The sequence below is a fragment of the Lates calcarifer genome, unplaced genomic scaffold, assembly GCF_001640805.2.
Source record: "Lates calcarifer isolate ASB-BC8 unplaced genomic scaffold, TLL_Latcal_v3 _unitig_103_quiver_2065, whole genome shotgun sequence".
NCBI classification, from domain to species: domain Eukaryota; kingdom Metazoa; phylum Chordata; class Actinopteri; family Centropomidae; genus Lates; species Lates calcarifer.
Genome location: NW_026115248.1, coordinates 1 through 27,528, shown reverse-complemented (window position 1 = coordinate 27,528; position 27,528 = coordinate 1). Strand labels below are relative to the sequence as shown.

The window sequence follows — 27,528 nt, the reverse complement described above, 5'->3', positions numbered from 1 at the left end:
GACAGCCTATGTTGTCAAGGTGTTTGCCATGGCCAGACAGCTAGTAGCAGTGCAAAGCAAAGAGATCTGTGACGCTGTCAAGTTTCTGATTCTTAGAGCGCAGCAGTCTGACGGCTCGTTTAGAGAAGTTGGAAGGTTGTCCCACGGAGAGATGACTGTGCGTGTACTGATTTCATTAACATCAATTCTTGATGCTAAACAAAACTGTATCAAAAAGAAAACCATTACATGTCACCTAAATAAAAGGTGATGGTAGTAATTATAATGATGGTACTGACATGTATGTGTGTGCATATGTAGGGTGATGTGCGTGGCACAGATTCAGATGCATCCATGACAGCCTTCTGCCTCATTGCCATGCAGGAGTCACGCACAATATGTGAGGCCACTGTTAATGTGAGTACCTCACCCATTTACTACCTGGTAGACAGTAAAAGCTATTTATCTGTTCTCCCATTATTCTCCCTTCCTCCTCTCATCTTTCATCTTTTCATTCTGTCCAGAGTCTTCCAGGCAGTATAGACAAAGCAAGTGCCTACCTGGAGAAGCGTCTGCTCAGCCTAATCAACCCTTACGCTATTGCCATGACATCATACGCCCTGGCCAATGAAAACAAACTGAACCAGGACGTCCTCTTCCAGTTTGCTTCCCCAGGTTTCTTAAAACAGTTCATCAGTTTGATGAGTCTTACCATTACATATTGTTAGTCAACTTCAGCATATATCCTGGCTTGTCACAAGTACAATATTGTGATACAAAAATGTGTCCGGCTTTTCCCTAGACTTGTCCCACTGGCCTGTACCTAAAGGACGTGTTTACACGCTGGAGGCCACAGCTTATGCTCTTCTGGCTCTGGTCAAGGCCAAGGTGAGCCACATCCCACTGTATCTATGTAAAACAACAACAACAACAAAAACACTGTAGAGTTATCATCCATGGTACCACACTGTGGCAACTGGGGTTACAGAACTCAGGGGATTGGATGGCCCCAAACTGCAGATGCCAGAGGCAGTCTTAATGAAGCTATTGTGAGTAATTTATTAAACAAAGTCAAACAACGACTTACGAGAAGGTTAGGCTGTCATGGGTCAAAAACCGCAAAGGCAGTCTAAAATAGGCAAACACATCCAGAGAGGAGCTGGCAGTAATCCAAAACCCAACAAAACAAACTAAATGTCAAAATGCAGCTAAAAATGAGGGACAAAGACAAGAAGCCACATAATTTAAGTCATTTCAAAAATAAAACAGGAAATAACTACACAGAGTCCAGGAGGGAGGTCACATAGAGGAGCACAAAGAAGACGAGAGTATGGTGACGACATTTGAAGGCATTTTCCTGACTGCAAAGCCTCTGAGCCTCTACATTTTCCAGTAATAGCATCAGAGTCAACAGCCATAACAAAATGTCTATTTTGGGGTCTTTCCCCTGTCTTTTCCCCTCATTTCCTGTCTCTCTCCTCTGAGGCTGAAAATGCCCCAAAAAATAAATTTAAAATATGCTCTCTAGTTTCTCTATTGTAACCATTGCTTTCTCTTAATAAAGACTTTCAAAGAAGCTGACCCTATTGTGAGATGGTTCAACAAACAGCAGAGAGTGAATGGAGGCTATGGCTCAACTCAGGTAACACAGGACTCTCATTATCTCTGGCTTTTTTTCCCTGTTTGTAGGTAATCTGGACTCAAACCATTAATCATTTCTCTCTCCAGGCTACCATGATAGTGTACCAGGCTGTAGCAGAGTACTGGGCCAGTGCTAAAGACCCAGAGTATGACCTGAATGTGGACATCTTGTTGCCGGGCAGGTCAAAGCCTGATAAGTACAACATCAACAGCAATAACCACTTTGCTACGAGAACATCTAAAGTGAGAACACACACCCATAAACTCACAGCTCATTAATATCATCATTCTTGTTACTTTCTGTATGTTTGTTTCTGCTGCTGATCCGTGTGTGTGTGTGTGTGCATGTGCATATTTTAAATCCTCACAGATCAACGATATAAACCAGGATGTGAAAGTGACTGCCACAGGAGCAGGAGAAGCAACAGTGACAGTAAGGAAAACTTTTGTTGCATGTGTCCTTTTGAATCCCAGATGAGACCAAAGCCATGTTTTAACCTTGAAGGCAGAGAGGCTGTGTGGACAGTTATTAATATTACTATTAAAACAGATGCCTTAATATCACAGCATATGTAATATTAAGAACTACTTTTTTCTGTGTGACAGATTGTGTCACTGTACTACGCTCTGCCTATAGAGAAGGAGAGCGACTGTCAGAAGTTTAACCTGTCAGTACAGCTCCTCCCAGGTAATTTGCCCTCTGTCAGTTTATCTACTTCTCTTATTTGTTGGTTGTCATCTTAACTGTTTGTTTGCCTGTTTATTTCCTTGATCTTATGCTCATCTGATGTCTTGCTCCTGCAGAGAAAATGGATGAGGAGGAGAAGATATACAGGCTGAAAATAGAGGTTTTGTAAGTACACTGAATACATACCAGCAAACATCACAGTAAAATGGCTTTGTAACCAGATCTACCCTCCACCCCAGCCCCACCCATTTCACTTCTCCACGGTTTCTGATTTTTAATTTCATTTCCCCTGTTCTCTTTTAAGTGTCTGTTTTTTTAAACGGCCAGCCATCCACGTCCCTGATTTCCTCATTACCCACCCACAATTTCATTTCCTAAGTCTTGACATAAAATAGACATCAAATGCTACAACAGCTTTGTGGATATTTGAACATATCAGTAACAGTCTGGTTAAATTTCCATTTTTCTGAGTAAATAGCGCCGAATCACAACAAAAATCATCTCAAGGCACTTTTCATACAGAGCAGGTCTAGACCATAAAAAAAAGGTAAAGTGATACCAATAATACAGTAGTAGTAATGATATTAGTGATAATTAAAGTAGTAATTGCAAAAGTAGCAATAATACTAGAAGCAGTACTAGTAATTGCTAATTATAACAGCAGGTGTTGAGTGGAGTTGTAGGAGCAGCAGGAGACTTGTCATCACAGATCAGACTCTACAGCTCCAGAGAGGGCCAGAAGAGGAGAGAGAGACAGAGGAGCACAATGCAAGGGGAAAGGGAAGATATTGAGTTAGTAACATGTAAGCTGGAGAAAACAGTTGACAAAACAGTCTCACCACAGGGTCAGTTTCATAAAAAGGGATTGTAGAGAGGTAAAATATTTGCTTTATAGCAGTTTATAGCCACTTTATATACAGCTCATTGCTTTATGTTTTTTAATATTTTTGATAAGGGGCTTTTCTTACTAATTTCTTTACTCACTTTAATTATTCTGTTCATTGTCTGTACAGGTATAAGGACACAGAGCATGATGCAACCATGACAGTCTTGGATATTGGCCTGCTAACAGGCTTCTCCGTGAACACAAAGGACCTAGACTTAGTAGGCCCAAGTCTTACACACATCCACGCACAAAGAGCTGTCACTGTCACAAGTGAACATAAATATACAAACACTATGGTGTGCGTGTGTGTGTATGTTTGTGTGTTTGTGTGTGTGTGTGTGTGTATATATATATGTAGTTGTCTAAAGGACGAGCCCGCACCATTGCAAAATACAAGATGAACACCAAGCCAGTCGAGTCAGAGAGAAGCTCTCTGATCATTTACCTGGACAAGGTAAGACGTCAGTCTTTCTTCTCTCTTTCCCTTTCTCTCTCTGCCTTGTTCTCTGTGTTTATTTCTATCTCACCTTTGTTTTACATTTATCCACAGGTTTCTCACACACGACCAGAGGAGATCACATTCAGGATCCATCAGAAGCTGAAAGTGGGCGTTTTGCAACCAGCAGCTGTGTCTGTCTATGAGTACAATAATAATCCATTCAGTAACAGTGAGTGTCAAAGACACCTTTCAACATACTGCCTCCGTCTCTGACACACAGACACATAAATCTGAACATATCTTTTTCTCCTGTTGCAGAAACACATTGTGTGAAATTCTACCATCCAGAGAGGAGAGGTGGACAGCTACTGAGGCTCTGTAGAAATGATGAATGCATATGCGCTGAAGGTAAACAGGATGATGTCTCTCTGAAGATGCAATTGATTGTAACATAATAATTGGGACTTCCTGTCAGAGGCAACAAGCACCTGCAGGACCCTGTATAGTAAGAGCAGCAGTCACTAACATACTTAAAATGTGACTTCAACACTGCTGCAGTCACCCATCAACCTATACACACACATACACACACATGCACAGCTGTTTATTTAACTGGGTCTTTTCTGTATGTTTCCAGAGAACTGCAGTAAGCAGAAGAAGGGCAAAGTCAACGATGCTGATCGCACAGCTAAGGCTTGTGAGACTACAGCGAGGAGCAAAATAGATTTTGGTAAGAGTCTGTTTTGTGTGAGTAAGAGTTAGAGAGAATAAGTAAGCAAGTGAACTAAGAATCTGCAATGTATCTGTCTTCAGTGTACAAAGTTGGTGTGGACGAATTTACAGACGGTTTGTCCACTGACATTTACACAGCACGGGTACTGGATGTCATCAAAGAAGGTGGGATTATTTCCTTTAAACCTGGAAGTGTTTGAACTGCTGCCCAGTGATGTTACTGGAAATTTGTGAGAATTTCTAAGTAATGTTTCTAAGTAATGTTTCTAAACTCTTTTGAACATCTGTCATTTATATTTCTACTCACCAAAGTAGTTACTGAGATCTTGAAATATAGCAGCATTGCTAAACATAGGTCCAGTAGTTCAAGAAAGACAAGCAGTCAGACTATAGGTGAATGCTGAACCAGGAAGTCTGTCTCTAAAACTCAGTAATTATTAAGCACTCATGACTGAAAGAAATGATGGTCGGACCTACAAAAAAAATAGTTTGTAATAGACCACAGTTTTTCTTTATGTATCTTCTCTCTCATCTGCTATATTTTATTTACAGGAACTTCTGATGTGGGTCCTCAGGGTAAACTCCGTACATTCCTCAGTTTTCCACACTGCAGGGAGGCTTTAGATCTGAGGAAAGGCAAAAACTACCTTATCATGGGCGCATCTAAAGATATCCACAAAGATGACCAGGGTCAATTGTAAGTTTGTTGTGTTTCTATCTTCATTCCCCTCTAACATTGTGAGCATTTCAAGATTTTTAACTGTTTCCCTGCTTTCTCTTCTAAATCAGGCATACGTATGTGCTCGGTGAGAGAACCTGGATCGAGTACTGGCCCACAGAAGCAGAGTGTAAAACTAAGGAACACAGTGCTACCTGTACAGGCATTAATGGGATGGTCGAGCACTACAGGGTCAATGGATGTTCACAGTAATGAAACTGAAGGAAATAAGATGTAATTTTTTAATTGTTTTATTTTGCATTGTTCTTCAACACTATAGATCACAGTCTAAGGCTACATATGGGGTATCAATGAAATACTGAAAGGGTACTATTCTGTAAAATTACTGGACATAGTATTAGTAACTGAACAGGGTTTAAAGAAAGGGTGAGGAGCATGAAATCTGTGACATCTGAGTGACATCCTTGTGAAGCAATTCAGTGAAAAGATCCACCATTTTAGCATTGCAATCTCAACGGGAAAAATTAGGATCTAAACTGATTTAGCTGTTTTTTTTTTCACTACATGCTTCTTCCATGTCAAAACCTTGCTTGTAGTAACACTTAAAAGATTAACGTCATTTTAAAAGACACCATAAGAGACAGACACTAATTTCCATGGTGATCAACAGCTCTGGTGCATGCTCCATTTGGATTTTAGTAGATCAGCCCCTTAATATACTACATTTCCATAAATTCCTGTCTCAAATATTTTTCATGAATTTAATAAATGCTGTATCACACACACTTGTTGTCACTTTTTATGCTGTTACAATCATCCTGACACTGGCACCTGACAGTTAAACCTGACTCCCTTCTATAGCCTTCTGAAAATCTCTGACATAGCAACTTGAGGATGTGTTAAAATGTGAGTCAAAACGTGATAGAGAGGCGTTAAGAGTGGTGATAATACTTTTGAAGGAAAGGCATCTGTGTGAAGTTAGAAAATAAAGGTCCAACATGTTAGTTAGCTGTTTAGCTGTGTAGTACTGCTTAGTTTTTTTTTTATCATATTACCAAAACAGATATTTTAAGTGTATAATGCTCCAGAAACTGGTGGTGATAGACTGCAGGTTGAAATGTTGTTCCGCCTGCATCACAGGAAGCAATTGTGCAAAGTAGCATTACATCTCCTGACACAAACTAAAGTGAAAGTATTACAAGTGTTTATGTGTCATTATGTGTGTCTTCATTACATTAATAAACATTACATCATAATACATTATATAATACATTATTAAATACTTCATCAGGGCAGAGCATGTTCTGTGCTGTAACTGTTCAGGTCCAATCCCCAGGGTTCCTAGCACCAGTTGTAACCATCGGTGTGTAGGGTATATATAGTCATATGGTCACTACAGGCCAGAGATGAACTTAATGAAATTCTGTAACTTATTATACAAAATCAAACAAAGGTTTATGGGAAGGCGAAGCAGTTACGTGCCAGAAGCAGCAAAGGCACTGTGAAAAAAGTAAACAAACAGAGAGACGCTGGCAGTAATCCAAAATCTAAAATCAAACAAAACGGCAAAATGTCCAAATGTAGCAATGTTTAGGTGGGTGGTATGTGTCAAGTAATAATCCAGATTAATTTTTTAATGTTTCCCAGCAACATTGAACTGTAATGAGATAATCAACGTTATTAACTCAGTCAGTGCTTTTAATGTGGCTGATCTGTGTATTTTTGTTCAGTTTTCAGGCACAGCAATGTCACAGTTTTTGATGACCCAATGTACCCCTGCTGACCCATGATATATTTTGGGGACTATTCACTGTTTTAAAAGATGAGTTAAATGACAAGTATTAGTAACATTTCTAGGTATATGGTATGCAGGTTAGCAACAAAAAAGCAGTTTTAACACAAGCCACAATTTTTTGGTTACATCATATATTTCATTGATTTATTTTATTGTGTCATATTAATATGCTTGATATTGACCACAAGGAGGTGCAGAAGGAAGTGAGAGTGAGTGGATAAAAGGAGAGTGCTGCAGAGTGGGATTTGAGAATAACAGCAGATATGGGATCTGGTAGGAGGATGTGTCAGATCCAGCTGTGGCTGCTGGTCTTCCTGGCCTTTTCCTCTCTAAGTTCTCTGGCAGATGGAGCTCCACTGTAAGTAGATCTGCCTTACCTTTATACACACAGCTTAAACGGTTTCAGCCCTTCTTCTCAGTGCTCATATTGTTTTTGGTGAACCAGTTTTTTTTTTTTTTTTCAAATGCTCTGGCATACTGCTGATTGACAATAACTATTTAAACGCCTTTTAAATGGATCAAACAGTATATCTTATTGCTGACAGAGTCTTCAAATGACGCAGATCCAGAGAGTTAGTCTTTTTCATCAAAATTGGTGACACTGTATCTGTGTTTCAGTAGACTCATTGTGTATATTCTTACATGCATAATATTGAATTGGTGACACAAATGACCTTGATAACACAAATGTTTAATATATAATATATTTATATATATAATATATTTTACTGATCAGAGATTGTCATTATGTGAAAGGAATTGATTGGGAACAGATTGCATGCTACTAAATTCACAAATGCAGCTCATTAAATATTTCTCAAGCACCACAAATCAGAGCATTTTTGTACTGTATATTGAATTTGAAGAATATTGAATTTGGAACAGACTTTATAGTGAAAACAAGCATTTGCTGAAAGGAGTATTGATGGATACTAAGGGGGATTTGATGTATCAATGACAAATAAAATCCAGAAACAGTTTGAGTGAAGCAATCATTTTGACACATTTCCTTACATGTTTGTCTTTACTGGCTTATGGCGTGCAATGACAAAGGGAAATCTGTGTTTTGCAGCAGCGATGCAGTTACTGACTGAGTCATTTAATATTGAAACACAGCTTCAGTGTGGCATTTTACACAATTTGATCATATCTAATGTTTAGATTTTTTGTAACAGTGTTTCAGAAAATGCACAAAAGTAGCTGAGAAAATCTAATTGGAGGAACAGTTAGGCCAGGGATTACTTGTACTTGAAGACTTATCAATATAGGGTCAAGATTCAAAATAGCAAATGTTAGTTCAGCTCAAACCCATATCACCTGTGTGTGTTGCATAATAAGAAGCTGCAGTCCAGTTTGCATTCTGTGTCAAGATAATGTGGAGTTTGCTCAGTGATGTATTACACCAGACACAGCAAACAGAGGTCCAGAATAATGTTGAAATACTTCAGGATAATCAATAGACCACTCATTGTGTTGCATCAAGTCTAGACTTAATGCAAATCAAACAGTGAAGAAGGATATACATAGATTTTTACTCTCATAATGGGATGTGTTGGCAGTTTGTTGGCTAAATTTGATTGAAATGCATGTGCATGAAAAACATTCTTTGCTATCTATCTCTCTTTTTTAAAAAGTTACGTTTGTCATTTGCTTGATATGATACTTCATGGAATTGAATTTTGTGGCAGTTATTCACACACACTACTGTGGCTTGGTTTATACTTCACTTGTAAGTGGCATTGAATGAAAGCGTCTGCTAAATGAATGTGTTTTTCAGTGTCTGTACAGTCACTACATTCTCTATCTTTCTCTTCTCCCACTGCTCTGCAGGATGGTGATGACTGCCCCCAACGTGTTGCGCATAGGAACATCGGAGAACATCTTTGTGGAGTGTCAGGGCTGTGGTGATGATGATGTCACAGTTGAAATTAGAGTGATGAACCATCCGACCAAAACCCTGAGGCTACAAACCAAATCTGTGACCCTTACCAAGAGGGGCAAATTCCAGGGCTTTGGACAAATTACAGTAATGTAGAAATACTAATAGATACATTGCTGAAGTCAATGCCACAACTTATTAGTTATATTATATATATATATATATATATATATATATATATATATATATATATATATATATATATATATATATATATACTTAGTTTTGCCTGAGTAACAGCATTTGGATACTCTGCATTCATAATCTAATCTAAAGTGATCTATTTTCTTACAAGACTACAAACAAGAGAAGACACGCACTCCCACACAGCCACTCACACAGACAACATTAAAATCTTTAATGTCTATAAATGCACTTCCTGTTCTGCTACTCAAACATACCCCACAGTTTCTTCATCTTGTCTCTTCATACCGGTTACAGATCCCTGCTGAAACCTTCAATAAAGAACCAAATATGAAACAGTATGTTTACCTGCAAGCTCAGTTCCCTGAGCTCCAACTGCTGGAGAAAGTGGTCTTAGTGTCCTTCCAGTCCGGTTACATCTTCATCCAGACTGACAAGACACTCTACACCCCCAACAGCATAGGTGAGTCTAGTACTACATCAGTACTGAGAAACACACTCTCTATTTATTCATATTAGTTTGACTAAGGCTTTTTTGATTTTTTATAAATGGATGATTGTGTTGACACACTGTATGTGAAAGAGTAAAACCAGATTAAAGAGTCACATGACTTAAAATAAATACACTCAAACTTCACCAGCAAAATCAACCTGTTTCTCTTCCTGTCAGTTCATTACAGGATGTTTGCAGTGACACCGCGCATGGAGCCCGTGGAGAGAGATGACACAACTGATGCCTCTATTGCCATTGAGATTGTGGTATTGTAGTATTGTATTTGAATTGTATTTGCTTCTCTGATAAGAATCAATAGAGATATTCTAATCTTCTGTCACTGCTCAATGACAGATCATTTCCATACTTCTACCTTTGTCTCCTTCATGCTGCTAAAATGACAAAAACACATTCACTGAGCCTTGTTCCTATGTTAGGTTTCATGTAGATCTCTTGTAACAGCTGTCCCACCACTCACTGTAAAAGATAAATACCCTCCGGGGGGTGAGCTCCACACTTGAAGGCAGCCTCTTCTCTCTGAGACATTTTCCAAATATCCAAGTGTCAGTCAAGGAGATGATCAGACAAATGATTTGTTGACAAGTCTTTGTTGCAGTATGGTTTTATGGTTTCATTTATTTGTTAAGTGGCAAGACTAACTGTCAGTGGTTGCTTAATATTGTTTATTTTTAGACTCCTGAAGGCATCACTGTATCTCTTGGCACAGTCTCTCCAAAATCAGGGATCCACTCTGGAGATCACAAACTCCATGAAATTGTCAGGTGAGTATTTAATTTAATTTAATTTAATTTAATTTAATTTAATTTAATTTAATTTAATTTAAAATTAATATCTTAACATGGGCAACAGGTGAATTCAGCTCAATTCAGTCACAAGTATATTGTATGTTTAAAGTGTATTTTAACATGTTTATGGTATGTTTTATACTGTTTATGTTGCCTGTTTATAGTGTTTGGACTACTAATAAAGGATTATTTTAGTCATACAGTGTGCAGAGAAACATCACACAAATTAATGAATAAATATTAATTTATAAATATTAATTAAGAACAACTGAGAGGAGAGGAGATATAAACTTAAACCTAAGAGGTTTGTGAGTGTAACTTCATTTGCTAACATTATAACGTTAAGTGTCAATAGTCTGACAGACTTTGTTCATCATTGTTTTTGAGAGTTCAGTTTCCTATTACATAAATACAGTAAATGAGACAGTTGCTTATCTATTCACAATGGGGGAACAAAGAAAACAAAACTAGAGCAGACCAGCTAAACGGTAACTTTAAACTTTAAAATTAAAATGACATATTTTAATGTATTAAATAACATTTTGTGAAGTTGTTTGTTCACTTTCTGGCAGAGAGTTAGATGAGAAGATCAATACAACTCTTTTATCTGTCAATTAAATGTAAAGCAACAGAGGATGGTTAGCTTATCTTTGAAACAGCCTTTTGCCAGGTAACCAGCAGACGCCAGGACTCTGCCCAAAATCACCCCTTATTCACCCATTTACTGGCCTACTTCCTGTACAGTGGACTCGCAAGAGTTAACTCAGTCGCCAGCTTTTGGATTTTGAACACTCATTTATCATCATCATTGTGCATCAGTGTCAGATTTTAGGATTGTTAGCAGAAAGTAGTGCACCATGGACATACTTCATTATGTGTGTGTGTGTGTGTGTGTGTGTGTGTGTAGTCTCGGAGTTTGGAAACTGGTGGCCAAGTTCGCCAGCAACCCACAGCACAGTTACTGTGCAGAGTTCGAGGTCAAAGAATATGGTGAGTCACTTTTCACCTGAACTGTTATTTAGTGTAAAATAAACAGCATTCACTCAGTTTTCACCTGATTTTGGACACACAATAAAATGCATTTAATTTTTCAGTGCTGCCCAGTTTTGAGGTGAAACTGACATCTGAAAGCCCCTTCTTCCATGTGGACAGTCCAGAGCTCACCATCAACATTAAAGCTATGTATGTGAAGGTTTTTGTTTTGTTGCTTTCTAGAGAGAGTAAATGGAGGGGTTAGAGGAGAAACCAAAGGTGTTATTCAGAGGTTGTCCTGGGGCACTCACCCATAACTGCATTGGGATACTGTACTCTGTACTCACACTAATCACAGGACTTTGGCAGGAGTTTTGTCCCTCTTGCCAGAGCAGCTCCACATAAGAGATCTTGCTTAGTTTTACATAGATGTGTGTATATAAATGTACATATGTACTTAAGTATAGTATCTATCTCTCTAATTTTATTGTTGTTTCATTTTTAGCACTTGCATTTTGATTGTTCTGTTACTGCATTGTGGGTTTAAACATGTCCCTCTCTTGTGGTTTTAGGTATCTGTTTGGTAAAGAGGTGGATGGTACAGCATACGTGGTATTTGGGGTTGTGCATAACAATCAAAGGAATAGCTTTCCAAGCTCCCTTCAGAGAGTCCCGGTGAGCACACAGTCCCTCTTTTGCTGCAGGCCAATAACCATAGCTACATTCATAACATTTAGTAAAGCACCTACCAATTACATGGTGCATTCATTTACTGCATTTCAAGTGCATTTGTATATTATTCACATTAGATCAAGGAAGGCCAGGGTAAGGTGAAACTGATCAGAGAGCACATCACACAGACCAAGGACATCAACAGCCTGGTGGGCAGCAACATATTTGTAGCTGTCAGTGTGCTGACAGAGAGCGGTAAGAAAAAGAGACTGTGTTTGTGAATTTATAATGAATGTTTATTATGATTGTCTCAAAAAGAAGAAAGAGAAAGAAAGTAAAGACGTCTAGATAAGTACATTGTGTTCAGAATGTGGAATTACTGTTTCATTAAATGGTCAGAAATGATTCAAACTAGACCAGAGATTTAAAAATATTTCTGTATTGTGTTTGTGTGCATTTTCATGTACCTTTGTACAGGTGGTGAAATGGTGGAGGCAGAGCTGAGAAATATCCGGATAGTCACATCACCTTACACAATACACTTCAAGAAAACGCCCGGATATTTCAAACCAGGGATGTCCTTCGATGTTGTGGTAATGTCCACATTTACATGTATGTAAAATGAAAATAATAGAGTGGTGCAGGGATGATGTATTTTTGTTGGCTAGCCTTGAAGTTGGCATCACTCTCGTTCCCTTGACAAAAAGCCAAAGGGTTTTTTTCCATTGGGTTTTCAATTATTGCAGAAAATAAGTTCAGTGACCAAAGTTTAGTATAAACAAAGTTTATGATTTTGTTCAACAAGATCTTCACAAATGAACACTGCTTTTATGATTTTTGAAGACTAAATACAGTCGACACAAGTAAAAACCTATAAACAAATTACACAATAGTTTGCAAGAATGTGAGTATAAACATAATGAGGCTGTAAAGGTGGACTGGTGAGTAGATTGCACAGAAGAGGACAAAGAGAGGACAGAGGTGTGCCTCAGGGATATCCCCTGTTTGGCTGGCAAACAAGGCATTTCTTGTGTACATGGTCTATTAGCTGCTGGTGCAGCCACAGGACTTAGTGGTAATGAAATCCCCTCATCCTTAAAATACATAATTTTACCAGTGCTACCTGTGACCTAACATCATATAGGAGAACTAAAAATATCCTCTTTTATTTAAATGACACACAGTAAACCTTACATTCACGCCACACTGGGTCATTATTATATGCATGTTGCCTGCACAGCTACTGCATTTTAACAGAGTTTATCCAATCATACAGTGTTATTAGATAGTTTGATGTTCTCTGACTGTTTCACCGTCTGTTTCATTGTTTCTCAATTTCTTTTTCTATGGCAGGTTGAAGTTTTGAATCCTGATGGGACTCCGGCAAAAAGTGTTCCAGTGGTGGTGTTTCCAGAAGAGACTCGTGGCTTAACTGTGGACAACGGCATAGCAAGACTTACCATCAATACAGAGCCAACGGTCGAACCACTGACAATTATTGTAAGTGTCTAAAAACTATTTTACTTTAAAGTCATCTTTAGAAAACTAAACTAAACTAAATCCTGATAACTCCAAATGCTTTATTGTTTCATGACTGCTGGGTGTAAGTCATATCTGTTTTGTGAGACAGTGACTTGTGATGGCTGTGAAGTGGTCCCACAGTGGCCAAAATAAATGAATGTGGCTATGTATAAGCAACAAAGATCAAACTAGTAGTTGTAGTTGAGTTGTAGCTGGATGTTTGGTGAGTGCTCAGATAGTCACAGGCCCTTACATACGTAACAGTGTGCACATGCTAACCTGCGTTTTAATTTTAGGCAAAGACTGATGTTGATGATATTCCTCAAACATCAGCTACCATGACAGCTTACCCGTATACTACTGCAACCAACAGTTACATCCACATAGGTAAGGAACCTCTTGAAAGAATCAAATGGTTACATGGAGATGGTGGTGACAGTGGTGAAGGTGGCAGCGCTGTCTAACTGCCTTGTATAAGACCTCTTTGATGTTTAGCTAGCCTAAAATGTGCAATGCCATTATTACAGGGGTGGGTGAACCTGAGGTAGAGTTAGGAAAAAATCTGAGGATCAACCTCAACCTCAACAAGCCAGAAAATGCACAAAATGATGTCACCTACCTGGTAACTTTTTACACCTGTGCATGTGTTCATTTTGAACATGCATGTTGCTTCCCACAAACTTGTGCAGTGTATGTTGAAAACATGCTGATATTTAAATCTCTGTCACTCCCTAGATCTCGAGCAAAGGTCAGCTGATGAAATATGGCCATCAGAAGGCAAGAACAATGATAGCCATAACAATCCCTGTTACCAAAGACATGCTGCCATCGTTTCGCATCATCGCCTACTACCATACGAATGATAACGAAGTGGTATCAGACTCTGTTTGGGTGGATGTCAAAGACTCCTGCATGGGCTCGGTGAGACACACAACACTGATAATTGCATTTTTCTAGGCACAAATGCAAGTATATGTATACATTTGTGGTTTTTATCCAGTTGTTTTAACAAATACAAATTATCGTCTCATTCACTGTCCTTTTGTCCTCCTTTAGTTGAAGCTGGAGCCAACCACTGGGCACTCCTATGAGCCTGGCAAGAAGTTTGGTCTGAAGGTCACTGGAGATCCAGAGGCCACAGTGGGACTGGTGGCAGTTGACAAAGGTGTCTTTGTCCTGAACAACAAGCACCGTCTCACCCAGAAAAAGGCAATTACTTTATCCAATCTTTGAAAATATTTTAAAGGGGGTTCATTTAAAAACCTGTTTAAATTGCAGCTGTTTACATGTGTAGGCATATCCACCACCAGGCTTGATTCCTCTGACACTGTTCAGAGGGAGAAAGATGATTATTCAGTCATCAAGGCTTTGCCCTTAAGTCTCTAGAGCCCTCATACTGAAAAATGTATCACTTGAAACATTTCAGTACAGCTGGGGGAACTTTTCTTATAGCTTGTTTCCTTTGCAATATGCTCAACATTACAGTGTAATATGTCATAAATGATCTCTCCTGCCCTGTCCGAGTTGAAAGGCCTGGGCTGAGTTTAAGAGAGGTGAGGAAGTGTTTCCACCATAACCGCATAAGTTGATGTTCCTTATGCCATGTCAGAATAGATCTTTCACTGTTGTTTGTATTTCTGTATATGACCCTGCTCAGGTATGGGACATAGTGGAGAAGTACGATACAGGCTGCACACCAGGTGGAGGGAGAGACAGTATGAGTGTGTTTTACGATGCTGGGCTGTTGTTTAAGTCCAGCGTGGCCTCTGGGACTTCCTACAGACAAGGTGACACCTCTTCACTCAAGGTTTCATTCCTCTCTCTCGTTCTACTTGTCTGATTCTGTCTTGTCATGTTTTAGAGAGAAAAAAACCAAATGAATCAGTCTGCTGAGTGTATCCTGCCCTCAGTGTGTGTCCATACACAAAACGACAGGTAGCTGGATGAGGAACTTTGAACTTATGAAGAACGTTGTCCACAGTTCTTCAAGTTACAACATGTAAAACTGAAATAAACAAAAATATTATGTCTCATGTGACCACTGTATGTCAATATAACAAAGTAAAGATACAGTGACAAATGCCGCCTGCTAACCCTACAAGTTCATCCCTTAACTAACAAATTATCTATAAAATTGACTTAAACATAAAACACATTAGATTCAGATTCAGATTAGCATGACTCAGCAATATAAAGAAGCTTAAACAAATGGCTAGCAGTAGTGTGCACCAGATTAAACAGAAAATTTAGCTGACAGAGCTTAAATCTACAAACGCAATAATGCAAAATACGACTCTCACATCACAACAAATAATACTCACAAGCAATAAACTCCAAAGGATGGACACAGCCTCAAAACTACAGGGAGAAAAACTCAATCAGACCTCATGAGAAAACTAGCATTTCCTGAGGAGGAAAAAACTGTCTGACTTAGCAACATTACTTGACAAAATGAATAGCCTTGAACCCAGAAAAGACAAGGGAAAATACATGCACTATTCAAAATGCCTACCAGGGGGAGAAAGATAATACTTTGTATCAAGCATGACAGAGTGTCTCAAGTTTATTTGTTCTTTAGGAAGTGACCGTGATGAAACAATCAAGCAAATTAATTGCTTTTTCTCTCATTCAGTAGCTCTCTGTCTCCCATTCAACAGCATTCTCTCTCTTGACTTCATCTTGCCCCTTAAAATGGCTCTGCTCTCACTCATTCAGCTTAAGCTTTCCTCCCACCAAAACAGAATTGTTGCTTGTGCTCTTTAACTAAAACTGACTCTAGCACAACCACTCACCTCCCACATCTAGCCAGATAGGTGAAGCACTTCTACTCTGATTGTCACACGGGTCCTTTAAAAACTCCCCAATTGTACAATGGGTGTGTCCATAAAGGATTTGTTTTACGTATAATCCCTTGAAACTTGTTGCTTTGAATCTGTACCTGGCAGTCTAGAAGTCCTCCCCAACAGTCAACCCTTAGGCCTTTGTGGATGTTCAGCACTTCTGACAAGGCAATACACTTCTACTGAACTTGTTTGTATTCCCTACATTTAGCAGGTTAGCAGAAAACGACAGCAATGTTGTAGGTAACAGCACTGGCAGCACTGAAGTTATTTTCTTCTTTTTCTTCTTTATTTTCTTAAACTTGTTGAGTTATGTTTAAGAGCTACTCTATCTTCCATTTCCAGAATTGAAATGTCCGACTCACAGCAGAAGAAAACGAGCCAACACTATCCTGGAAACCAGAACCATGTTAGGTAAGATGTTTCCACATGTGCTTCTATATTGTTTTTTTTAAAAAAAATAACTACACTGTTTCACATCTAAGGATCTGTGAACCCCCAGTCGTCTGGGCCTGTATTTTAAGATATCCAATAAATGCTTATATTCTGATTCTTTATGAATTATAAACAGATAAAAACTAATATAATAAGCATATAGTAAATAATAATAAGGCATTCAATATGTGTCTAACATTCACACAGGTAGACAGTGGTTACATAAACCTTACTATCATTAAATACTTTAATAATCCCAGTGGGAAATCACAGTGTGACAGAGCCACATAAACAATAAAATTCTGTGTACTCTATTTTGGTGAGGACACACAATGAGGAGAGCTCTTCTTGTTTTTTCTGTGCACTGGTTTGGTATCGTGGTGACTCATTATTCCTCAGTGGGAGGGGAGATGTGTTAGAGGGTGTGCCACCCTGCAGGTGTGTCAGAATAACCACAGAAACCTCCATGCCTATGTGCATGTCAAGCATGGCTGTATACCTAGTGGATACATTAACCTAGCAGCAGGGAGTACTATGAATGAGCCACAGGTGAGACGCTCTAGATTGTGGACAAACAGGTAGTGACTGGAATGGTGACTGTGACATGATGTATACAGACCTTTTGTTTACTGACTGTGATCCGTGCTGCGCAGCCCTATAGAGCCCTAGCTTTTGTACAATGGGTGTTAGGGAGCACTGCACACATACACCAGTAACTATACACAGTTGGATACCTGTTGATTTGTTAATCTGCAGTATGAAAAAATTGCCAGCACTCTCACACTGCACTGCAGTCTCTCACTGTATCACAGTACAGATTTGTTGGGCAGCAGGCCATCTAAAAAAAATCCTAAATTGTCTGGGCCTCCCCTTCATCCTTGCAATGTTTTGGTTTAACCTCTGTAGTTTAAGGCCGGTGTCACAGAAATCACGTCATTTTGCAATTTGAAGTACATTACTTGCCCGGTTGAGCTAACATAATCTGACTTTGTTGGTGAGTAGGCCAAATCAGCGGGCCGACAATAATAACTAACTTTCATGTGTTTTCACACCTGCATGCACCTGTCCCTCTCACTTCAGGCAGTATTTTTTTCTCACATTTCCCCCTCTGCAACCACTATTCAAGTCTTCAGCACCACCCTGGGATGACAGGCTTTTTTTATTTTTCTTATTTAAAAATGCTTTTGTGTTTGCATCTACAAAAACAGTGAATTTCTCCCTTGTCACCTCTGTCTCTTCATAACCCTTACCGCCTTTAAGAGAGTAACTATGAAGAAAAAAAGCAACGTGAGTGTTGTTTGGAAGGCATGAAGGACACCCCCCTCTTATACAACTGTAAGAGGCGCAGCGAGTACATCACGGATGACGCAGCCTGTGTTGAGGCTTTCCTGCACTGCTGCAACAAGCTGGAAAGTCACCGAGCTGAGTGGAAAGAAGAGAGCCTCCTACTGGCACGCAGTAAGAATCGGGGACAGTGGTTGGAGGGAAAAGCTGGGGTGGGAACATTCAGTGGTCATACCAGTAATTAGAAAATTGCCAGGCAGAGAAAAATACTAACTTTTTATAATCGCATTTTAGGTGAGGACGACGACAAAGATGACCTGGGAAGTGATGAAATTGTTAGTCGGTCCAAGTTCCCTGAAAGTTGGCTGTGGACAAGTGTCACGCTCCCTGCTTGCCCTGAACATACACCCAACTGGTGAGGCAACTGAAACCTGTGCACACAAAAAATACACTGATAAATGAAACGATGTGAGGTAGTGTAGGCAGCCAACTTGAGTCTGTCCCTCTGCTCACATGGCATACTGTTATAACTAAACCTGTCCGATGTACCCTTCAGTTCATGGCAGTGCACCTAAGCAATCAGTGCTCCTGTCAGCCTGCCGCCAAACTGCTCACCTGAAAGTTATGCTGACACCTGCTGCTACTGCTGCTGCTATTCATATATACTTCTATATTCCCATAAGCTGTTACACTGCTTTTCTTGTGTATTTCAGTGGCACTACATCACACCAGATGAAAGAATTCCCTTTGAAAGACTCTATCACAACCTGGCAGTTCATTGGCATCAGTCTTTCAAAACATCATAGTGAGGATTCCCATAGCCACTGGAATCTTAAAATTATGATCTTTTTTGCTGCCCTTTTCCTTAATCCCGTATTTGTTTCTCCTCTCATCTCCAAGGTATCTGTGTGGCCAAACCATTAGAGGTAATTGTGCGGAAGGACTTCTTCATTGACCTCCGGTTGCCTTACTCTGTCGTCCGTGGAGAGCAGCTGGAAATTAAGGCAATCCTCCACAACTACAGAGATGATCCTGCCACTGTAAGTCTGAGCTATTCTTTTCCAATGATTCAAGTGCTTTCATCTTAATGCAGTTCATGTCATTTAGTTGAGTTTAAGCAAAGGTGAAGAGGGTAGACATTTATTCTGTGCTTTTAATTTCACCTTAAATAAGGAATTACATGACTCATGCTAATTCGAAGCAGTTGTTTGTACTGCCAGTCACACTAGAAGACCATACCACACTGCTGTACTGTCAAATGCCTTCAGATAGCCCAACAAAGCAAGCACTGGCCCACTCGCATGGCCATGCGGGCCCATCCATCCAGTTCCCATGTTGTAGTATTGCCTAAAAACTGGCCCAGCAAACACAAGCAGTCAGATAATGACACGGAATGTGGGCTTGTTTTGCTGGATTAGCTTCCACTTTATTTTACGCATGGGTAATCATTTTAGTTTACTTTTTCCCAACACATAAATTTGACAGACTTGTTTACAACTGATTTTGCTGTTCTGTTGTCTCAGCAACTGTGAGTACAGTGTCATAAAATAAAACATAGGGTGTGATAAGCCATAGGTTTCCTCTAAATTATGTAGTAAAGTAGTAAAGTGATGAGGAAGCAATGAATACACACTTAAGAATATCAGACCTTGTAATTACTGTTTGACCTATGACACTACATTGATGTAAATGTGAAGAGTTAAAAAAAAGTTTATTATTTTCTGTTATGTAATGTTGCAGCTGATCAATTTATATCAGCCCACAGAAATCTCTTTATATTTCATTAACTCTGTGTAGAAGTCTTTCATTCAACTTCATGGGTAAACCTTTGTCAGTCTCTTGACCTGTTTCTCTTTTTCAAGGTGCGTGTGGATCTGATTGAGAAGGATGGTGTGTGCAGTGCAGCCTCTAGACGTGGGAGGTATCGTCAGGAGGTCACTGTTGGGCGCCACACCACCCGATCTGTACCCTTTGTCGTTATTCCCATGAAGGAAGGACAGCTCGAGATCGAGGTCAAAGCAGCTGTCAGAGGCATGGGGATTGGTGATGGAGTCATGAAAAAGCTGCTGGTGGTGGTAAGAGAAACAGAGTCTGTTTGGAACTTGGTGAACCTTATTAAGATGGTTCTCCTTTTGTGGTGCAGCTATTAAAGCTGTAAGAATACAGTGTTTTAATTATATTTATTTATTATATTCAAAAACAGCAGTGACTGCAATAGGTGTAATTATTGTTTTTCCAGCCTGAAGGCGTACTGACCACATTTGTAATGAGTAAAACCCTCGACCCCGCTAAGAAAGGTGAGTTTACTATTTAAGGACTTTAGTAAACACAGAAAATGTCATTTTTTTCATTTTGGAAAACCCCAACTTGTGTCTTTTGTCCTGTAGGTGGCAGACATGAGGAGATTATGACCAGTAAAATTCCATTGAAAGATATGGTTCCAAACACACCTACTAGTACACTGATCTCTGTCACAGGTGAGATATATACTGTATGTATTGTATATTGTAGTTTGGTGTGTCATGTGCTACAATACCTGTACAATAAACTCTGTATTGTTTTAGAATTATAGCAAGACACAGTCGTTCTTCCTGATTGAAAATGACCATCACACCTGGCTGTGAGGGACCTTTTCTTTTTTGTTTCTTCCTGTTGATCCAGTAATTGATCCTACATGTCCACACAGGAAGAGAGCAGTTGGGTGCACTGGTAGAGAACGCCATCAGTGGGAAGTCTTTGGGTACTCTCATCAGGCAGCCTTCAGGCTGTGGAGAGCAGAACATGATTGGTATGACCCTGCCCGTCATTGCAACCACATATTTGGACAAAACCAACCAGTGGGAAACTGTGGGCTTGGAAAGACGTAAAGAAGCCCTCCAACACATCAGGACTGGTAGGCTCACTCGCTCTCTCTCTCTCTCTCTCTCTCTCTCTCTCTCTCTCACACACACACACACACACACACACACACACACATGTATTTATTAGCACAGATACCAGATATTTTGTTTAACTGAGAACTTAACCGAGAAGCCCATTTTTTGTGTCCAGGCTACAACAACGAGCTTGTCTTTCGGAAATCGGATGGGTCTTTTGCTGTGTTCACAGATTATGCTGGCAGCAGCTGGTGAAGCATGCATGAGCACCTACACAAATAATATGCATATCTTCATTTAACTTATATTCTGAGTAACTGACAGTGTATTAGTATAGTTCTTGTACAGATGATTTCACTTAAGAAAATAAAAAATTGTTGTACCCTGTCCTCCTCTCCTCTCTCTAAGGCTGACAGCTTATGTTTCCAAGGTGTTTGCCATGGCCAGCAAACTGGTAGAGGTGGACAGTAAAATCATCTGTGATGCTATCAAGTTTCTGACTGAGGCACAGCAAGAGAATGGCGTGTTTAGAGACATTGGAACAGTGATCCACGGAGAGATGATTGTGAGTAAAATGCATGTTTTCCATTACGTTATTAACTATTATGTGTTTGAATAAAGAGAGATGATAGTAATTTATGTGAAAGTACTGACATGTCTGTGTATATGTGTGTAGGGTGATGTGCGAGGCACAAATTCAGAAGTCTCCATGACGGCTTTCTGCCTTATTGCCATGCAGGAGTCACGCACACTATGTAATGGTACTGTTGATGTGAGTACCTCACCTGCATACATATATATATATATATGTGTGTGTGTGTGTGTGTGTGTGTGTGTGTGTGTGCGTGCATATATAATCTCACCTCTTTATTTATCTCTTTTCTGATGTCTTCCTCTCTTTTCACTGCTGCTCCCCCACCTTTCTAAAAACATGTAATGTCCACCATTCAACATGGTTAAAAATCAACACAGTATTTTTCTGTAGTAATTAGTGAAGATATATTTACAAATGCTTGCAATTTTTACACCTCCCCTCATAGTTCTCACAGAAAACTAGTGGAATACAGTAGCTGCCAATTTTCCATCTGTCCAGTTTTCTACACAAAATGTTATTTTCCTTTCACTGCAGATATACAAAGAATAAATTCTGTACTAAAAAAGACTAGATGCATATTTGATTAACTCAGCTACAGCTACACCTCATGAGAGCTTAGATAAACTTTTGTATACATTTTTGCACAAATGAGGACTGAGGATTCTGTCCTTCATCCCTTACATTGAACACACATAAGGAAGAAACAGGAGCAGTGATTGCAGCAAACAAAACAGATTTTGGAGGGCGGCAGAGAGAAATGTCTGAGAAATGTGTACTCAAGTGCAGTCAATTCAAAACAGAGAAAACAGATTTGGTTGGGCAGTTGCCCATTGTGTGTTCACACACAGGCTGCTGCTCATCACACACACTAAACACAGCTAAAGGTGGATTGTAGCTTAGGGAAAATGGTCAGCAGTTTATCATAATTAATTTGCTAAGTTTTATAGTATCATCAGCATTGTTTATTGTCTCAGACTAGATAATCAGACCTTGAAGCTGATGTTGCTCCAGATGTCTTCACTGATCTGTTCTTTGCTGATGACAAGGTGTGTCATTCAGAAACCTGTAAAATCAGCCGATGTGCTGGTTCCCTCTGTCTAGCTTCTGTGGTCGCTGCTGCCTGGAAGCACTTTAAGTGCTGGAAATTCATCAATGCGTTTCCATGTTAATTTGTGATGACAAATGATGATTTGAGTGACACTCACTAAACCACTTGATACAGGTCTTTATGTCTGTATTTTCCTTGTCCAGGGTCTGAAAGACAGCATGGACAGAGCAGTTGCGTACCTGGAAGGGCGTCAGTACAACCTCACCAGCGCCTATGCTGCTGCAGTGACATCATACGCCCTGGCCAATGAAAACAAACTAGACCGCCAGATCCTCTCCAAGTTTATTGCTCCAGGTTTTGCCACATAACAGTATTCTTAACCATACTGAGAAACAATAGAGTCTATAGATAAGATAATAGGATGTAGATGTAGTGTGTGTGTGTCTATCTGTCTCTCTGTCTGTAAGTATATATGTATGTATGTATGTATGTATGTATAGATAAAATAAGATTAGCATTGCAATGATTTATTTCTTCTTCTTCAGAGTTAAACCACTGGCCTGTAGGTAACTCGCATCTTTTCACACTTGAGGCCACAGCTTATGCTCTTCTAGCTCTGGTCAAGGCCAAGGTGAGTACATCCACTTCAATAAAATCATCATTCATGCTACCTCAGTGAAAGGATTGATGGTTGATAACAAAAGCCTCTTTCCTCTAGAAATATCTAGTGGAGTTCTGAGCAGCCCCTCAACTGCCATTAGATTTTGTTTCAAATATTGCTATGTCCTGAGTGGTGCATGTGACACCGCCTAAGAAAATAAATAATATTCAAGTGTACTTTTACTTTCAATTGAATAAGTGGTGCAATTTCCTAAATTGTCAGCCACAGAGATTTCAACCCTTTGTTTTGATGTTGATTGTTAAAGGCCTTTGAGGAAGCCCAACCTGTTGTCAGATGGTTCAACCAACAGCAGATGGATGGTGGAGGTTATGGAACAACTCAAGTAAGAGTCTTTCTCTCTTTGTCACAGTATATTTATGTATCCACTTTATATTAAGTCTCTTTTTTGGTGAAGTTGTGTATATTTTTGTTAGCTTTCACTTTCTCTCCCTCATTGCTTCTATTTCCCTCCCCAGGCTACTATAATGGTGTACCAGGCAATAGCCGAGTACTGGACCAGTGCTAATGAAGCAGACTATAATGTGAATATTGACATTGTGTTACCTGAAAGGTCGTCCCCTGTGAAGATAAACTTTAACAGACAATCCCACTATACCACCAGAACATCTAAGGTGAAAATTCTCACACAATATGATTACATACAGTTACATTAATGGCCACTAGAGGACAGAAGAATTCAAAAAACAAGTCTGTAGACATACAGTTCTTGCTGCATGAAGAATTCCAGTTATACTGGAATGCCCTGCAACACAGATCTTTATTTTATTGCAGCTTATTATTGGCCCACAGTTTCCTTTTATTGTTAGGAAACCTCTTGTGGCTGTAGCACTAATGACAGGAGCAAAGGAAAGTGACATAGTATAAGAAGTGAGAAAGTCTGCGTTAGGAGGTAGTTGGGATGGACGGAACAGTCAACGAAACACAGGAGACCACTGTTCATTTCCCATGTGAAACCAATAGTCCACATTGTTTCTTTTATCGATCACAGTTCCACAGCTTTAACCACACTGTAACCATGACAACAAAGGTCCTCTAATGTTAAGGAGGTACTTCCAAACCACGATCTTTTCCTGAACCTAACAAAGTAGTTTTTGTGCCTAGACCTAACCAAACTATGACCATTCAATAAGCTATTATTATCACCATGGTGACAAAGCTCTGGTAAACTGCTGCCAGTATATGTAACCTGTTTATTACTGTAACCATGAGAACCGAGATCCAGTACGAGTTCAAGAGAGAGTTCAAACATGAAAGGTCACAGGTCAACTAAAACTTCCCTCTTCACTAATAAAACCCTCAGGAACGGCTCATACAGCAAATGCACCTTAAATTGAAAACAACACCTCAGTAAAGCTGCAGAGTTGTCAAATACTATTCAAATACTAACACAGCTTTTAAGCCACAGGTTCCCTCAGCTTCCCTCTCTCTGATTGTTTGTTTTTCTGTGTGTTTATATGCACATACATACATCTCTTAAATCCCAACAGATTACAAGTATAAACAAGAATGTGACAGTGATTGCCACAGGGACAGGAGAAGCAACAGTACAAGTGAGTGTAACACATTTTTGTTCTGAGTTTATTATTTCTTGTGTATTGCTGTGAACTTCAGACCATCAGAATAATATGTTTTTTAAATAGTTATTCTAAATTGGTATTTAATCATTATTCCCTCTAATTAAAAGCACCAGTTACTGTTTGGTGTCAAAAAATCTTGAAAATACACAACATGATAGCAGTGTAGCTACCCACTACATGACACACATCCACAGGTTTGTTTAAAACCTGAAAAATGGTCTGACTGTCCACACTTGTTGCCACATTGGATCTCTTTTTAGTACTAACAGATCTCAGCAATTTTGAGTAATGTTGTTATTACCAATAGAAATAATAGCCAAATCTTTGAAATTAATATCCAAGTTGCAATAACATGGAATTATTCTTTAAGATAAACTTTTGTCAATGTGACAGATGGTGTCGCTGTATTACGCTCTGCCTAAAGAAAAGGAAAGCGACTGTACAAAGTTTAACCTGTCGGTGGAGCTCATCCCAGGTGACTTGGTTCCCACTTACTTCTAAAAAGGAGACATTGTTGAAGTTTCAAGTTTTGAGTTTTAAGCGTTTGGCAGTTCCTTCCATCATGGCATGGAACGGATTCCTAAAAAAACATTACAGAAAAGGGCAAGGTGTTGGGCAAAAACTTCTAATAATACAAAGATTAACTTTTGTTGTCCTGAAAAATGGATCCATCTACCATGCCTGCTCCTGATGATGTTGGAGTTAAAGTAAGACTGAAAAGCTTGAAACGGTATCTGTTGTTCTTTTGGAGTAACTCTACTCTTCCTGTATGTTGTTGTTGTCTGTTTTCTTTTAACCTAAATGCTCATCTCATGTTTTGCTCCTCTAGAGAAAATGATTGAAAATGAGATGGTTTACAAGCTGAAAATAGAGGTTTTGTAAGTACAACCAAGAAGTCATACTAACAAGTGTTACAATAACATGGCTTTATACAGAACATTTCCTAACTAGCCATCAACCCTCCCTACCCCTTATGTGTGTGCCTTTCCTCACCGTTGTTACAATTTTCCAAATAATGAATCACTATTCTTAACTTTATCACACTCTTGCCTGTCTTTTCACTGTAGCTCAAGTTTATATATGGATACTGAAAGTTATTTGATTTTGATATTTGTTTAAAGGTCAATGCTTTCCACTTGCCTGTCTATTTTTTTTGTTATTGTAATTATTCTATCAATTCTGTGTACAGGTATAAGACGAGGAGCGTAACGCAACCATGACAATCTTGGATATTGGTTTGCTAAACTGGCTACACCGTTAACAAAGATGATCTGAACAAAGTAAGACTTACACACACATTTAGAGTTCAGTCAGTGTTTGTGGAAACAGGATGTGAATTAAAGTTTGTTTGTGTGTGTTTAGTTGTCCAAAGGATATGCCCGAACCATTGCAGGTATGAGATGGACACAGCCCTGTCAGAGAAAAGGCTCACTGATCATCTACCTGGACAAGGTAAGACACCAGTTTTTGTCCATCTCAATTTTACCTCCTCTGTTGAGTTCAGGTTTATTCAGGTTCAGGTTTGTTGTCATTGCCACACTCTTTGATGTAAACAAGGTCCAGTGTATTTTTCTACTCCTTAAATTCGCAAAATTAAAGTTACTAGCAAAAAATCAGTGGGGTTTGTGCTGTTGTCGCTCGCTGTCCACAGGTGAAGTTTTAACAAAGAGCTCTCCGCAGGTTTCTAACAAACAGGCGGACCAGGTTGCTTTTAGGATCCATCAGAAGCTGAAAGTGGGCATCTTACAACCAGCTGCTGTGTCTGTCTATGAATATTATGACCATCAAGACAACAACCGTGAGTCTCAAAGACCTCCAGACGCCTGAATGACAAGATAGGTCATCTGTCAGTACCCTGATAAGAGGTTAATGTAAACAGAGGAAGTTAGATGTTTTCGAACAAACGATTAATGCTCTATAATGGTGAGGACAGTCTCCATATGTACACAACCATACTTACTATATGTATTTCACATTTGAGTTTTAAGATTCATTTATTGTTGCAGACGTTTTCAGTGTAACAGGCTGAAAAAGGATACATTTACTGTTAGATGCACTTTTAAGATATCTAATGTGAATTTTCTGGTGTACTGTTATCCTGCGAGCAGGGAACACAAAATATCGTACAAATATTTTTATTCCTTGTTGCAGACACGCGTTGTATGAAATTCTACCATCCACAGAGGAGAGGTGGACAGCTACTGAGGCTCTGTAGAAATGATGAATGCACGTGTGCTGAAGGTAAACAGGATTTAGTCTCTGAAGATGTAAGCAGCCTATTGTATAAACACCTGAACATCTTGAAGGAATTTCAGGTGCTTGAGACAAAGAGAAAATTGAATGAGATGAACAGAGATGGTGGTGGAATTTTTTATAGTTAACCAGTAGGTCGCAACATAATTATAAGAACTCTCTGTCAGAGGCAACAGGATCCTGTAGGAAAAAAAGAAAACTCACCCACATACTGAATACAGCTGCATTCACCCAATCAGTGAATCAGGTCATCAGTGTGTGTTCACTTTGTGCCTGTTGTGTATTTCCAGAGAACTGCAGTATGCAGAAGAAGGGCAAAATCACCAATGATCAGCGCACAGCTAAATCTTGTGAGAGTACACCCGACCAGCAAAATATTATGGTAAGATGTGGTGTATTTATGTAGAGCTTTATTTATCTAAAAAATGCCTCTGTGTTTAAGTAAATAAGTAAGCAATGGAGCGAGTCAAGTAACAATCTCCAACTTATCTGTCCTCAGTGTACAAAGTGAGACTGGACGAATTTACAGACGGCACATCAACTGACATTTAC

The 27,528-nt window shown here is 39.3% G+C and overlaps 2 protein-coding genes and 1 long non-coding RNA gene across 3 annotated transcripts; all 3 read left to right on the top strand.

Annotated features, from left to right (window-relative positions):
* The first annotated feature begins 6 nt into the window (after positions 1–6).
* LOC108885852 (complement C3-like) lies at positions 7–5,829 on the top strand. Its single transcript, XM_018680338.2, has 17 exons — positions 7–157; positions 301–396; positions 504–654; positions 782–867; positions 1,544–1,621; positions 1,708–1,863; positions 1,991–2,053; positions 2,227–2,308; positions 2,425–2,473; positions 3,322–3,412; positions 3,553–3,648; positions 3,745–3,862; positions 3,952–4,041; positions 4,271–4,363; positions 4,447–4,530; positions 4,918–5,062; positions 5,155–5,829. Exons 1-17 carry the CDS (start codon positions 29–31, stop codon positions 5,294–5,296), a joined length of 1,749 nt encoding a protein of 582 aa, XP_018535854.1. The 5' UTR covers positions 7–28; the 3' UTR covers positions 5,297–5,829.
* Positions 5,830–7,029: 1,200 nt separating this feature from the next.
* Positions 7,030–25,758, top strand: LOC108885851 (complement C3). The gene is made up of 35 exons (XM_018680337.2): positions 7,030–7,197; positions 8,670–8,865; positions 9,220–9,385; positions 9,593–9,681; positions 10,109–10,197; positions 11,129–11,211; positions 11,316–11,403; positions 11,766–11,868; positions 12,003–12,120; positions 12,343–12,458; positions 13,219–13,365; positions 13,683–13,773; positions 13,914–14,008; positions 14,122–14,307; positions 14,443–14,595; positions 15,044–15,173; positions 16,572–16,640; positions 17,922–18,119; positions 18,240–18,360; positions 18,659–18,750; positions 18,846–18,985; positions 19,808–20,020; positions 20,185–20,242; positions 20,333–20,422; positions 20,632–20,838; positions 20,997–21,072; positions 21,230–21,386; positions 21,498–21,593; positions 22,668–22,818; positions 23,010–23,095; positions 23,391–23,468; positions 23,602–23,757; positions 24,634–24,696; positions 25,117–25,198; positions 25,553–25,758. The coding sequence occupies exons 1-35, from the start codon at positions 7,103–7,105 to the stop codon at positions 25,603–25,605; spliced, it is 4,131 nt and encodes a 1,376-aa protein (XP_018535853.1). The 5' UTR covers positions 7,030–7,102; the 3' UTR covers positions 25,606–25,758.
* A 739-nt stretch (positions 25,759–26,497) lies between these two features.
* On the top strand, positions 26,498–27,323 carry LOC127139287 (uncharacterized). The gene is made up of 3 exons (XR_007809457.1): positions 26,498–26,646; positions 26,875–26,964; positions 27,267–27,323. It is a non-coding gene; the product is annotated as an uncharacterized LOC127139287 (long non-coding RNA).
* Positions 27,324–27,528: the final 205 nt, after the last annotated feature.